The sequence below is a fragment of the Staurois parvus genome, unplaced genomic scaffold (assembly GCF_062004578.1).
Source record: "Staurois parvus isolate SC_StPar_1 unplaced genomic scaffold, SC_StPar_1.0 ptg001642l, whole genome shotgun sequence".
Taxonomy (NCBI): Eukaryota; Metazoa; Chordata; class Amphibia; order Anura; family Ranidae; genus Staurois; species Staurois parvus.
The window spans coordinates 102,879-117,163 of NW_028319438.1; the positions used below are offsets into that span (position 1 = coordinate 102,879).

Consider the following 14,285-nt stretch of genomic DNA (forward strand, 5'->3'; position numbering starts at 1 on the left):
CTCCAACGGCACACTGACACCACTGCAGAGGCTTCTATCGTCACCTAGTCTTCTTTATAGGTTCATGGGCTGCAGGCACTTGAATGTATGCGTGGAAGTCTCATCCACAGCACACAGCTCTGAAAGAACGGTGCGGGTATGCCGTTTTTTCAGAGCACATGCGCCGGTGATGTCATTGGCTACTGCTCACTAGAACATCTCCTAAACGGCGCACGTTTAGGAGATATTAGTTTACCTACAGGGAAGATTTATTATAAGCTTTCCTGTAGGTAAAAACTAAACAGTGGACTTTACTACCACTTTAAAGTGGAAGTAGGGGCTACATCTACAGTCTGTGTGTGTGTGTGTGTGTGTATATATATATATAAACACACACACATACAGTGGGGATCGAAAGTTTGGGCACCCCAGCTAAAAATTTGTATTAATGTGCATAAAGAAGCCAAGGAAAGATGGAAAAATCTCCAAAAGGCATCAAATTACAGATTAGACATTCTTATAATATGTCAACAAAAGTTAGATTTTATTTCCATCATTTACACTTTCAAAATAACAGAAAACAAAAAAATGGCGTCTGCAAAAGTTTGGGCACCCTGCAGAATTTATAGCATGCACTGCCCCCTTTGCAAAGCTGAGACCTGCCAGTGTCATGGATTGTTCTCAATCATCGTCTGGGAAGACCAGGTTATGTCAATCTCAAAGGTTTTAAATGCCCAGACTCATCTGACCTTGCCCCAACAATCAGCACCATGGGTTCTTCTAAGCAGTTGTCTAGAAAACTGAAACTGAAAATAGTTGACGCTCACAAAGCTGGAGAAGGCTATAAGAAGATAGCAAAGTGTTTTCAGATGTCAATATCCTCTGTTCGGAATGTAATTAAGAAATGGCAGTCATCAGGAACAGTGGAAGTTAAAGCAAGATCTGGAAGACCAAGAAAAATATCAGACAGAACAGCTTGCAGGATTGTGAGAAAAACAATTCAAAACCCACGTTTGACTGCACGATCCCTCCAGAAAGATCTGGCAGACACTGGAGTTGTGGTACACTATTCCACTATAAAGAGATACTTGTACAAATATGGTCTTCATGGAAGAGTCATCAGAAGAAAACCTCTTCTACGTCCTCACCACAAAAATCATCGTTTGAACTTTGCAAATGAACATATAGACAAACCTGATGCATTTTGGAAACAAGTTCTGTGGACCAATGAGGATAAAATTGATCTTTTTGGCCGGAATGAGCAAAGGTACGTTTGGAGAAGAAGAGGCACAGAATTTAATGAAAAGAACCTCTGTCCAACTGTTAGGCATGGGGTTGGATCAATCATGCTTTGGGGTTGTGTTGTAGCCAGTGGCACAGGGAACATCTCACGAGTAGAAGGAAAAATGGATTCAATAAAATGTCAGCAAATTTTGGATGGTAACTTGATGCCATCTGTGAAAAAGCTGAAGTTAAAGAGAGGATGGCTTCTACAAATGGATACTGATCCTAAACACACCTCGAAATCCACGGGGGATTACATCAAGAGGCGTAAACTGAAGGTTTTGCCATGGCCTTCACAATCTCCTGACCTCAACATAATTGAAAATCTATGGATAGACCTTAAAAGAGCAGTGCGTGACAGACAGCCCAGAAATCTCAAAGAACTGGAAGACTTTTGTAAGGAAGAATGGGCAAAGATACCTCAAACAAGAACTGAAAGACTCTTGGCTGGCTACAAAAAGCGTTTACAAGCTGTGATACTTGGCAAAGGGGGCAGTACAAGATATTAACTCTGCAGGGTGCCCAAACTTTTGCAGACGCCATTTTTTTGTTTTCTGTTATTTTGAAAGTGTAAATGATGGAAATAAAATCTAACTTTTGTTGACATATTATAAGAATGTCTAATCTGTGATCTGATGCCTTTTGGAGATTTTTCCATCTTTCCTTGGCTTCTTTATGCACATTAATACAAATTTTTAGCTGGGGTGCCCAAACTTTTGATCCCCACTGTATATATATACTGTATACACACACACAGTATGTACATATACAGTTGTGTTCAAAATAATAGCAGTCAGACATCACTAACCGGATCAATCACTGTTTTTGGTGGAAATGATATTTCTACATGGCAAATAATTTCCTATCAGGTGTAGTAGAGTAATAGAAATCCAACAGATCCAACAGTCATGACATGCATGCTGCTGATTCTGTGTCATTGAATCACTCATTGAAAGGGGCGTGTTCAAAATAATAGCAGTGTGGAGTTCTATTAGTGTGGTCATTCATTCTTTGATAAACAGGTGACAAATATTGCCCTTATTTAAGGAAGGAAGGCAGCAAATGTTGGACATGCTGGTTACAGTGCATTTCTCTCTGAAATTCTGAGGAAAATGGGTCGTTCCAGACATTGTTCAGAAGAACAGCGTACCTTGATTAAAAAGTTGATTGGAGAGGGGAAAACATATAAAGAAGTGCAGAAAATGATCGGCTGCTCAGCTAAAATGATCGCAAATGCTTTAAAATGGCAACCAAACCCTGAAAGACATGGAAGAAAGGGAAAAACTACCATTCGAATGGATAGAAGAATAACCAAAATGGCGCGGACTCAGCCAACAATCAGCTCCAGGAAGATGAAAAAAGGTGTAAAGTTCCCTGTGAGTACTGTTACAATTAGAAGACGCCTATGTGAAGCCAAGCTATCTGCAAGAAGCCCCCGCAAAGTCCCACTGTTGGGAAAAAGACGTGTGCTGAAGAGGTTACAATTTGCACATTGACTGGCCTAAAGAGAAATGGCGCAACATTTTGTGGACTGATGAAAGTAAGATTGTTCTTTTTGGGTCTAGTGGGCAGAGACAGTTTGTCAGACGACCCCCAAACACTGAATTCAAGCCACAGTACACTGTGAAGACAGTGAAGCATGGCGGTGCAAGCATCATGATATGGGGATGTTTCTCATACTACGGTGTTGGACCTATTTATCGCATACCAGGGATCATGGATCAGTTTGAATACATCAGAATACTTGAAGAGGTCATGCTGCCTTATGCTGAAGAGGAAATGCCCTTGAAATGGGTGTTCCAACAAGACAACGACCCCAAACACACCAGTAAACGTGCAACATCTTGGTTCCAGACCAACAAGATTGACGTTATGGAGTGGCCAGCTCAATCCCCGGATCTTAATCCAATAGGGGTGACATGGGGTGACATCAAAAATGCAGTTTCTGAGGCAAAACCAAGAAATAGAGGAGAACTGTGGAATGTCGTCCAATCATCCTGGGCTGGAATACCTGATCACAGGGGCCAGAAGTTGGGGGACTCCATGCAACACAGATGTACAGCAGTTCTCAGAAACAGTGCGACTACAACCAAATATTCATGAAGTCATCCAAAGGAAAGCAAAATCTTCAAACATTTTTCAGTTTATATAGTGAATGTTTGAGTTTGTAAAGAAGAATACAAACACTGCGATTTTTTTGAACCGTCTAATATTCACTTTTCTTCAATTTTTTTTAGAGGAACAATACAAATTTGATATATTTTTCTTCATGTTCTGATTTGGAATAGAATGTGTCGTGTTCCCAATGCATTTGTGTGGATGGAAATAAAAGCTATTAGAAGGATTTTCAGCTTTATTCACCACACTGCTATTATTTTGAACACAACTGTATACACACACATATATATTTGTTTATTTATTTATTTCAGGTATTTATATAGCGCCATCAATTTACACAGCACTTTACATATATATTGTACATTCACATCAGTTCCTGACCCTCAAGGGGCGTACAATCTAAGGTCCCTAACTCACATTCATACATACACATATTAGGGACAATTTAGACAGGATCCAATTAACCTATCAGCATGTCTTTGGAGTGTGGGAGGAAACCGGAGCACCCAGAGGAAACCCATGCAAGCACAGGGAGAACATGCAAACTCCATGCAGGAGGCGCCATGGTCGGGAATCGAACCCATGACCCATTTACTGCAAGGCAGACGTGCTAACCACTAAGCCACTGTGCCGCTGCCATATATACACATACACACTGTATGTACATATATGTTACTGCTTCCCCCCTCCTCCTACTGTATGGTGCTGGTATCTGTGTCATTCAGAAGCTTCGTTCACCCCACACCCCCATGTCATTGGGTGCCCCATTGTCACACGCACCATAACAGGGTGGCGATGCTTTTGCATCACATGAGCAGACGGGAGTGGATAACATGCGCGATTTACACAGCTCTCTTTTGGCAGCAGTATACAGCACAGGTAGGTGGAGGGGGGAGCAGTGGTTTGTAGCATTTTTATAGGTAGCCTTTACTTTGCACTTTATTCTTGCACAGTCTATGGTTGGAGTCTTCAGTTTCATGGTTTTTCTATGACTTTTTCACATTTCTTTTCTTCAGCTGACGGTGATGCAGTATCAAATCTCAGACAGTCTCAGCGCCTCCCTCCCTTTCCACCTCTTCCCCAGTGTGGAGAGAGACCCCGGGAGCAGGTAAGGAGCAAATTTATTAATTTCAGGTACTTGTATAGCCCCGTCAATTTACGCAGCGCTTTACATATCTATTGTACATTCACATCAGTCCCTAACCCTCAAGGGGCGTACAATCTAAGGTCCCTAACCCTCAAGGGGTGTACAATCTAAGGTCCCTAACTTACATTCATACATACACATACTAGGGACAATTTAGACAGGATCCAGTTAACCTCCCAGCATGTCCTTGGACATGCTGGTAGGTTAATTGGACAAGTCCTTCGCTCAATATTGAAACAAAGCCCTTATCTCAATATGTGATGTCAACAGACTGGGAAGACTTGCTGTATGTATTGCTACACGGGGCATTTTGTAATGTAAAAAGAAACCAGACGATTTTCTGAAAGTGTCAGCAAAAAAGTTTGCATTGAAATCAATGGGAAGTGATTTTTGCATTGAAGTCAACAGGAGGTAGTGTGTGGACCCAGACGCTAGGATGCAGTTTCTATGGTGACTTGGGATTTGTTGGGCCCTGGTGCAGTGCAGCACTAAATCGCAGATGCTTTACCATGTAACACATTAATTTTGTTACCATTTGTAATCACTATTTCAGTATTGTTTGTAGATGGATTTATCTTTCTGCTTCTACAATGAACACATTCTCACTCTAAGAAACTTCCACAGACTACATCCTGCATGGAATATAGCATCCCCGGCACTGTCTTCTGTTTACTGCACTGGATGTTTTATGTTTGGTGATACCTGTGCCTTGTGCTGGAAGGAGGAGATGCCCAGCGTGCTGCGTCTATTCGGGACATTGCCTCCCGTCCTGCGTGCTGAGTTGCTGTTTTCTGTGTCTGCATCCGCCTTGGAGCTGCATACAGGCAGCCTTCAGAAGTGGATGCAGCGGCTGAATGAACACAGATGCAGCAGCTGAATAGACACAGCCACATGTCAAAATGTGACATGCCCGCAGGAGTGGATGCACGGATCTAAACGCACACTGCGTGTCACTGACCAGGAAGAAGCATGCTGCCAGTAAAGACTGGGGTACCACCTTGCATACTTGATCTAGGTCAGCGGCTGCAGGTAACACCAATTTCCCTAGAGCCCATACTTTTTAAAAGCAAGTCAGCTCCCATCTTTCTTTCATTTTAGGTTTCCTTAAAGCGGAGTTCCCCTCACCTGTCAAAAAATAAAAGTCAGCAGCTACAAAAACTGTAGAAAAAAAAACAGCCACTTACCTGTCCCTCGGTCCCGTGGTGTGTCCCCCGCAGCCCGTTTCACCAGCCGTCCTGTATTCCAGGAGGCCGGCATCTTCAGTGTGGGCACCCGGCTGTGATAGCTTGCGGCTTTACAGCCGGGTACCCACTGCGCATGTGCGAGCAGCGCTGCACTTCATGAATGGTCCTGTAGTCTTCTGGGACCTGTCATATGTCCCAAAAGACTACAGGGAGGGAGGACACCTTCCGCTTCTGATCGCCTAGCCCAGTGGTCGGCAAGCCGCGGCTCTTTACACGCTTTAATGCGGCTCTTGTGTGCCGGGCGCCCGCTCCCCTCCCTCCTCTCGGGCGGCAGGGACTCTGCAGCGTGATCCAAAAAAAAAAACAGCCAGGGCAGCGCGCTCAAATGCAATGATTGGCCAGTCTCGCTGCCACTCACATCCTGATAGCCAGTGATTGGCTGTCAGGATGTGTGTAGGCGGGGCAGCGTCACGAACGTGAGAGGAGCTAGGCTCCTCTCACAGTCCGCCCTGAAAACCGGAACAGCGCGGGAACACGGCGAGAGGAACGCGCGGAGCAAAGGTAAGTGAATTGACACAGGGGGGACTTGGCTTACTACTTGCTACTTACTTACTACTACTATATGAGGAATGAATTAATATGGGGGATGAATTACTATAGGGGGGATGAATTACTATAGGGGGGATGAATTACTATAGGGGGGATGAATTACTATATGGGGGATGAATTACTATGGGGGATGAATTACTATATGGGGGATGTATTACTATGGGGGATGAATTACTATATGGGGGATGTATTACTATGGGGGATGAATTACTATATGGGGGATGTATTACTATGGGGGATGAATTACTATATGGGGGATGAATTACTATATGGGGGATGAATTACTATAGGGGGGATGAATTACTATATGGGGGATGAATTACTATGGGGGATGAATTACTATATGGGTGATGTATTACTATGGGGGATGAATTACTATAGGGGGGATGAATTACTATAGGGGGGATGAATTACTATGGGGGATGAATTTCTATATGGGGGATGAATTACTATGGGGGATGAATTACTATATGGGGGATGAATTACTATAAAAACTTATTGAAACTAAAAACAGTGTACCATCCTATGTATTTTCAGTTTTAAAAATGTGGCTCTCAAAATAAATTGCAATCGTGGTTTTGGCGAGATTTGGCTCAGTTGAAAAAAAAGGTTGCCCACCACTGGCCTAGGCAATCGGACCGGAAGTGGGAGCGGTTACCCGCTCCCCCCCACTGCCTCCTAAAGCTGACAATCCTTAATGGGGAGCAGTCCTTAAAGCGGAACTTCCCCTTTTGGGTGGAGCTTCGCTTTACGGCCCAGGTCATCAGATCATTTCACTTAGGGCAATTCACACTTAAATGATGTATTGCGGTGCATTAATGTGCGTTAAGGCACATATTAACCCCTTCACACCGGCGCCTCCCGGCCCTTTGAGGGTTTCAGAAGCAGGGAGGCGGGGCGGGTTTTAGGGTCATGTGACTGCCGTGACACGCCGTCACATGATCGAGAAGGGTCCCGATCGAAAGAGGAGATCGGGACCTTTCCGTGAGTACCGCACATGTGTGCTGGGAGCATGCAGGGTGCGCGCTCTCGGCACATATGTTCTTTTTTAATAGAACGGAAATGTGCGGCCACTCGGTGTCTAGGCCCAGATGCCGGGAGGCCACACATTTGTGTTCAGTCGGCGTGAAGAGGTTAACATGAGTTGCATTGAGGCAGCTCATTCATTATGAATGGGCTGCCAATGCACCGCAACAGAAGGAAAAACATACGATCCTTTTTTAAAAATATAATGCGCCACAACGCCGTGGGGGTTATTTACTAAAAACTGCCTAGAAACCAATCAGCTTCCAGGTTTTATTGTCAAAGCTTAAGTGAATAAGCTGAATTTAGAATCTGATTGGTTACCAGGCCCAGCTGCAACAGACTATGAGTGCTCCAGTTTTAGTAAATCTCCTCCATAGTATGTGCATCATTGTGTGCTGCGGTGCTTTGGGCTCTACTGCACAATGCGTTGGGGTGCTAATCAGGGCTCTGAATCTAGGAGCCAGCTAAAAAAGTTAGGAGCCAGTTTTTTTTTGTCCGTGTCAGCAGCAAGGCAACTTTTGGGCGACAAGCTTCACGTGATGTGATTTGTTATGCGACAATCACAACCAATTCGCACATTTCATTGAAAATAATGGAACCTGAACCTGCATTTTGTCATCACAGCGATTCCCAAAAACACCCAGATGTGAATGGGGCCGCCCTGGTTCACACATGTGCGATTCTGGATGCGTTTTCGAACGCACAGCTTCGCATGGCAGGCTAGATATTTTGTGTTCCTATTGAGGTGGTTCACACAGATGCAATCCACAGGCATTGTGTTTTCAGTGCCATTACGAAAATGGTCCTGTGTGAGTGCATGGCAGTGCATTCCAGACTCGCAAGTGATTGGATAGAGTGGCATGTGAAGTGTTCACATAGGATTGCTACTGACAGGAGTTTTTGCAATGAAGTCCACGGGAGGCTACTTGGCACTGAAGTCCACGGGAGGCTACTTGGCACTGAAGATCACGGGAGGCTACTTGGCACTGAAGATCACGGGAGGCTACTTGGCACTGAAGTCCACGGGAGGCTACTTGGCACTGAAGTCCACGGGAGGCTACGTGGCACTGAAGATCACGGGAGGCTACTTGGCACTGAAGATCACGGGAGGCGATTTGGCACTGAAGTCCACGGGAGGCTATTTGGCACTGAAGATCACGTTAGGCTATTTGGCACTGAAGATCACGTTAGGCTATTTGGCACTGAAGATCACGGGAGGCTATTTGGCAGTGAAGATCACGGGAGGCTATTTGGCACGGAAGTCCACGGGCGGCTATTTTGCATTGTAGTCAATGGGATATGATTTTGCATTGAAGTCAGTAGGAGGCAGTGTGTGAACCCAGGCACCAGGTTGCAATTTCTAGTCACCATGGCGACCTGGCGCCTGAGATTTGTTGAGCCGTGGTGTCAGTCACAATGAACAGCGCAGCACTAAATTGCAGATGTGTTACCATGGAACACCTGCAATTGTGAACAAGTGTGAATGGGCCCTAAGACATTTCAGGTATTTTTATGAATTTTTATATCACCAGTATGTGCATCAGTCCATACCAGTCTTTGTCCTAAGCCCCCATTCACACCAATGCGATTTGTCATACGTTTTGATAGTTTAAAAATCGCATGACAAGTTGCATCCTATTTGTGCCTATGGAACCGTTCATATTGGTACAACTCTGTCTTTGCGGTGCGGCACCAATTCCTGCACTATTTGTGGTGATTTCATTTGCGGTTTGCGTTGACATCTGACCATGAAGTCGTACAGATATCAGGCAAACCGCAAATGAAAACGCACTGACCTGCCATTTAAGTGAAGTGCGATTTCAAAGCAGCATTCAGTGTCAATTAGGGCAAAGGGAGCTTACCCTCTTATATCCCTACCACAGTCAAATATATGATATAAAGGAGTTGAAACCAAACTCCCATTGCTGTAACTATAAAGACCTTTTCACAAGTAACCGATCTTTATGTGAATGAATGTGATGGGAGAATATAAAGACATCATGCTGAAGGATACTTCAGATGAGCAGAATGCATTAGTGAATAACGACATCTATTCTCTTGCAGCCGGCTGCGGATTTTTTTGAAGCTGCGTTGTGATCTGAGCCCCAAGAGGTGAGTGTGAGAAATAAGAGGATCAGATTTACAAGACAACTGTGATCATAGACAGGGAATTCTTCATCCTGTACTCACTAGGCTTCCTTTAATTGTATTTCCAGCCAGGCAATAAACATACGTGTGCAAGTACCGGTGCCGAAAGGAGCCAGCAGGTAAGTGTCCACCAAGCACGCATAGTACATATGTCCTGGGGCGGCTGCTGGAATTTCACAGACTAGAAAGGAAGCAAAAAGCAGGTTTGGAGGTCAGAGTGCCCCCTGGGGAACATGAAGTGTACCCGTACTATGGCAATAAACAGAATGTTGTGAATGTGAAAGGTACGGGAGTAAAGCTGGGTATACACTAGTATCATTTTGTTCCACATTTTTCATTGTTTATTAGTTTTTTTACATCCGTTTTCAACCGCAGTGACGAAAGATGCCACTCTTCCAACTCAATCCAACCCAACCCCACTCCACCCAACTCCAATCAACTCAACTCAATCCAACCCAACTCCACTCAACTCAATCCAACCCAACTCCACTCAACCCAATCCAACTCCACTCAACCCAACCCCACTCCACTCCACTCAATCCAACGCAACTCAACCCAACTCCACCCAACTCCACTCAACCCAACCCCACTCCACTCAACCCAACCCCACTCCACTCAACCCAACCCCACTCCACTCCACTCAACCCAACCCCACTCCACTCAACCCAACCCCACTCCACTCAACCCAACCCCACTCCACTCCAATCAACCCAACCCCACTCCACTCAACCCAACCCCACTCCACTCAACCCAACCCCACTCCACTCCACTCCACTCAACCCAACCCAACCCCACTCCACTCAACCCAACCCCACTCAACCCAACCCCACTCCACTCCACTCAACCCAACCCCACTCCACTCCACTCAACCCAACCCAACCCCACTCCACTCCACTCAACCCCACTCCACTCCACTCAACCCCACTCCACTCAATCCAACGCAACTCAACCCAACTCCACTCAACCCAACCCCACTCCACTCCACTCAACCCAACCCCACTCCACTCCACTCAACCCAACCCCACTCCACTCAACCCCACTCCACTCCACTCAACCCCACTCCACTCAACCCAACCCCACTCCACTCCACTCAATCCAACCCAACTCCACCCAACTCCACTCCACCCAACTCAACTCAACCCAACTCCACTCAACCCAACTCCAATCAACTCAACCCAATCCAACTCCACTCAACCCAACCCCACTCCACTCAACCCAACCCCACTCCACTCAACCCAACCCCACTCCACTCAACCCAACCCCACTCCACTCCACTCAATCCAACGCAACTCAACCCAACTCCACCCAACCCAACTCCACTCCACCCAACTCCACTCAACCCAACTCCACTCAACCCAACTCCAATCAACCCAACCCCACTCCACTCCACTCAATCCAACGCAACTCAACCCAACTCCACCCAACCCAACTCCACTCCACCCAACTCCACTCAACTCAACTCAACCCAACTCCACTCAACCCAACTCCAATCAACTCAACCCAATCCAACTCCACTCAACCCAATCCCACTCCACTCAACCCAACCCCACTCCACTCAACCCAACCCCACTCCACTCAACCCAACCCCACTCCACTCAACCCAACCCCACTCCACCCAACCCCACTCAACCCAACCCCACTCCACTCCACCCAACCCCACTCCACCCAACCCCACTCCACTCCACTCAACTCAACCCAACCCAACCCCACTCCACTCAATCCAACGCAACTCAACCCAACTCCACTCCACCCAACTCAAATCAACTCAACCCAACTCCACTCAACCCAATCCAACCCCACTCAACCCAACTCCACTCAACCCAACCCAACTCCACTCAATCCAACCCAACTCCACTCCACTCAACCTAACCCAACTCAACCCCACCCCACTCCACTCAACCCCACTCCACTCCACTCAACCCAACACCACTCAACCCAACTCCACTCAACCCAACCCAACCCCACTCCACTCCAACCCAACTCCACTCAACCCAACCCCACTCAATCCAACCAAGCCCAACCCAACTCCACTCAACCCAACTCAATCCAACCCAACCAGTGTGTAGTAAAGTTAGGAGGTCTCAGCCAGCGCTACTCCACAAACCACACTCACTGATGCATTTTGCCCTGCCTACTGGGGCTTAGTTATAGAGAACATCCCCCCCCCCCACCCAGGATAAAGGTTCATTATGATTAGAAATGTCATTTTTAATCCCTTCCTGCCCAGTCCTAACATCCCTTTAATCACTTGAGCTGCGGAAGATTTTACCCCCTTCATGTCCAGGCCAATTTTTTGCTATTTTGCGCTAATTTAGCTGGCAATTGCACGGTCATGCAACACTAAACCCACATGCTTTTCACACAAATAGAGCTTTCTTGCGGTGGTATTTGATCACTGTTTTATTTTTTGCGCTATAAACTAAAAGACTGAACATTTTGAAAAAAAAAATATTTTTTACTTTCTGCTATAAAACATACTCAATAAAAACTAAACTCTCTATATACATTTAGGCCAAAATGTATTCTGCTACATGTCTTTGGTGAAAAATTGAGGCCATCAGCAACTTATAAAGGGACTGTGATAGTTTCCTGGGAACTAACTGCCACTGACACCTTCAGTGACATTATTACAGTGATCAGTGCTAATAATATACACTGTCACTGTCCTAATGACACTGGCTGGGAAGCGGTTAACATCTCAGGCAGTCAAGGGGTTGTGTGTCTAACAAAGCGTAATATGTGCTGCTTTTTACTACAGATTGATCTGTTCTTTCCTGCTTTGCAGGGAAAAGAAACAAAGTGATATTTTCCTCTATATAGTGCCCTTTGTTGTTTGTCAGCACAGGGTTCTAGGCTGTGATTCGTCAGAGCCGATCAGCAGGTCCCAGTCATGAATCATTGGCCGAGATCTGCTGACAAACTCCCACTGTGTCCAATCAAAGGGCAGTAGGAAGGCAAGGGCATGCGCCCGGAAACTGGCATACAGGTACGTCACTGCCTGTAGGAGCTGCCCCGTCACAGTATATGTATGCATGTGGCGGGTCGGCAGGCAAGCGGTTAATAGGGTCTTCACAGCTGGGGTGGGAAGGATAGGCTGATCATGTGACCAGTGTGATTGGCTGTCACAGTGATCACATGATAGGGAGCAGGTCCTGCCAGCGAGTTGCCTTTGACAGATTGGTCACTTTGCATAGGACCAATGTCCTCACCTAAAGCTCCACCACCCTTAAGCCTAGTACATGCAATCAGAAAACTGTATTAAAATCCTGCTGTCAGAGCGATCATACTATAATCTGATCGTTAGTACACAGCTTTCGTCCAAAATTTTTTGAAAGGACAAGCACAAAAATGTTTCTCGTACGATACCAGATCGTACCATTTTTGTCCGAAAATGCAAAAAAATACATTACATGACTTCCGAATTTTATTTCTGTCGTACAATAATTTTCGTAACTTTAGCAACCGCTTCAATTTCAATAGACTAGCAGGTGAAAAACAACAAACGATCATTCGTCTGTTCTCACCGTGTGTACGGGGCATTAGATGTACTATATATGTGAGGTATGTAGGCGCTAAAGCCCGCCCACTTTTGCTGTTGCACATATGTGTTACGTGGATGGAAATTTAACGTGTGTATATACAGTATACGGCCAATCAATAAAATTTCCCTTTTAATTCTGCATCTTTCATTAAAACGATAGCAGGTGATCCTACTGTAAGCATCCTTGTGCAGGCACCCCGTTATAGTGACAATGCTTTGGCCCTGTCTTCTAATTGTTGACCTGCGTTGTCACCCTGTCGCGCAGTCTTCAGATGGAGACTACAAATGCCCAGTTCAGGACACATTTTGCAGGCATGGTCCACTGTTGTCACCACCAGAAAATCGCCTTGCAGCCTGGAGTCCATGTAGACAGAAAGTGGCTGCAGATCAGCAGCACTAAGATGAAATAAAAGAAAGGTGGAAGCAAAAAACATTTAAAATCAATCTCTCTCCCCCCCTCCCCTGTCTCTCTCCCTCTCCCCCCCTCCTCTCTCCTTCTCCCCCTTCCTCTCTCTCTCCCCCCCCCCTCTTCTCTCCCCTCCTCTCTCTCCCACCTCCTTCTCTCCCCTCCTCTCTCTCTCCCACCTCCTCTCTTCTCTCCCCTCCTCTCTCTCTCTCCCACCTCCTTCTCTCCCCTCCCCTCTCTCTCCCACCTCCTCTCCCCTCCCCTCTCTCTCCCACCTCCTCTCCCCTCCTCTCTCTCTCTCCCACCTCCTTCTCTCCCCTCCTCTCTCTCTCTCCCACCTCCTTCTCTCCCCTCCTCTCTCTCTCTCCCACCTCCTTCTCTCCCCTCCTCTCTCTCTCTCCCACCTCCTTCTCTCCCCTCCTCTCTCTCTCTCCCACCTCCTTCTCTCCCCTCCTCTCTCTCTCTCCCACCTCCTTCTCTCCCCTCCTCTCTCTCTCCCACCTCCTTCTCTCCCCTCTCTCTCCCACCCCTCCCTCTCACCCCTCTCCCACCCCTCCCTCTCACCCCTCCCTCTCTCTCACCCCTCCCTCCTCTCTCTCACCCCTCCTCTCTCCCCTGGTTTCTATGCAGATTTTGCACTCCCCCATTTCAGTAAGTCAACCCCTTTGTGTTCCAGTGTTTCTCAGGAGCTCAGCAGTCCAGATCAGAGTGCAGAGTTGTCGCTGAGCACGCAGTCACTGACATGGAATATTCCAAGGATCCGAGGAGGGAGCCAGCTTTCTGCTCTCTTCAAGGTAAGGGTTGAGCTGAGCCTTGACAGTTATTCTTGCTTGTCCATTCCAT

General features: G+C 46.4%; 1 protein-coding gene across 2 annotated transcripts in view; it reads left to right on the top strand.

Moving 5' to 3' along the window:
- The window catches only part of AP4M1 (adaptor related protein complex 4 subunit mu 1), a 61,179-nt gene that overhangs the window by 40,789 nt on the left and 6,105 nt on the right, over positions 1-14,285 (top strand). The window contains exons 12-15 of one of the 2 annotated variants that reach the window (XM_089663225.1): positions 4,398-4,489; positions 9,412-9,459; positions 9,564-9,614; positions 14,119-14,236. In XM_089663225.1, coding sequence (XP_089519351.1) covers positions 4,398-4,489; positions 9,412-9,459; positions 9,564-9,614; positions 14,119-14,236 — 309 coding nt within the window. The remainder of the gene's footprint in view (positions 1-4,397; positions 4,490-9,411; positions 9,460-9,563; positions 9,615-14,118; positions 14,237-14,285) is intronic. The other variant, XM_089663226.1, reaches the window with a different exon arrangement.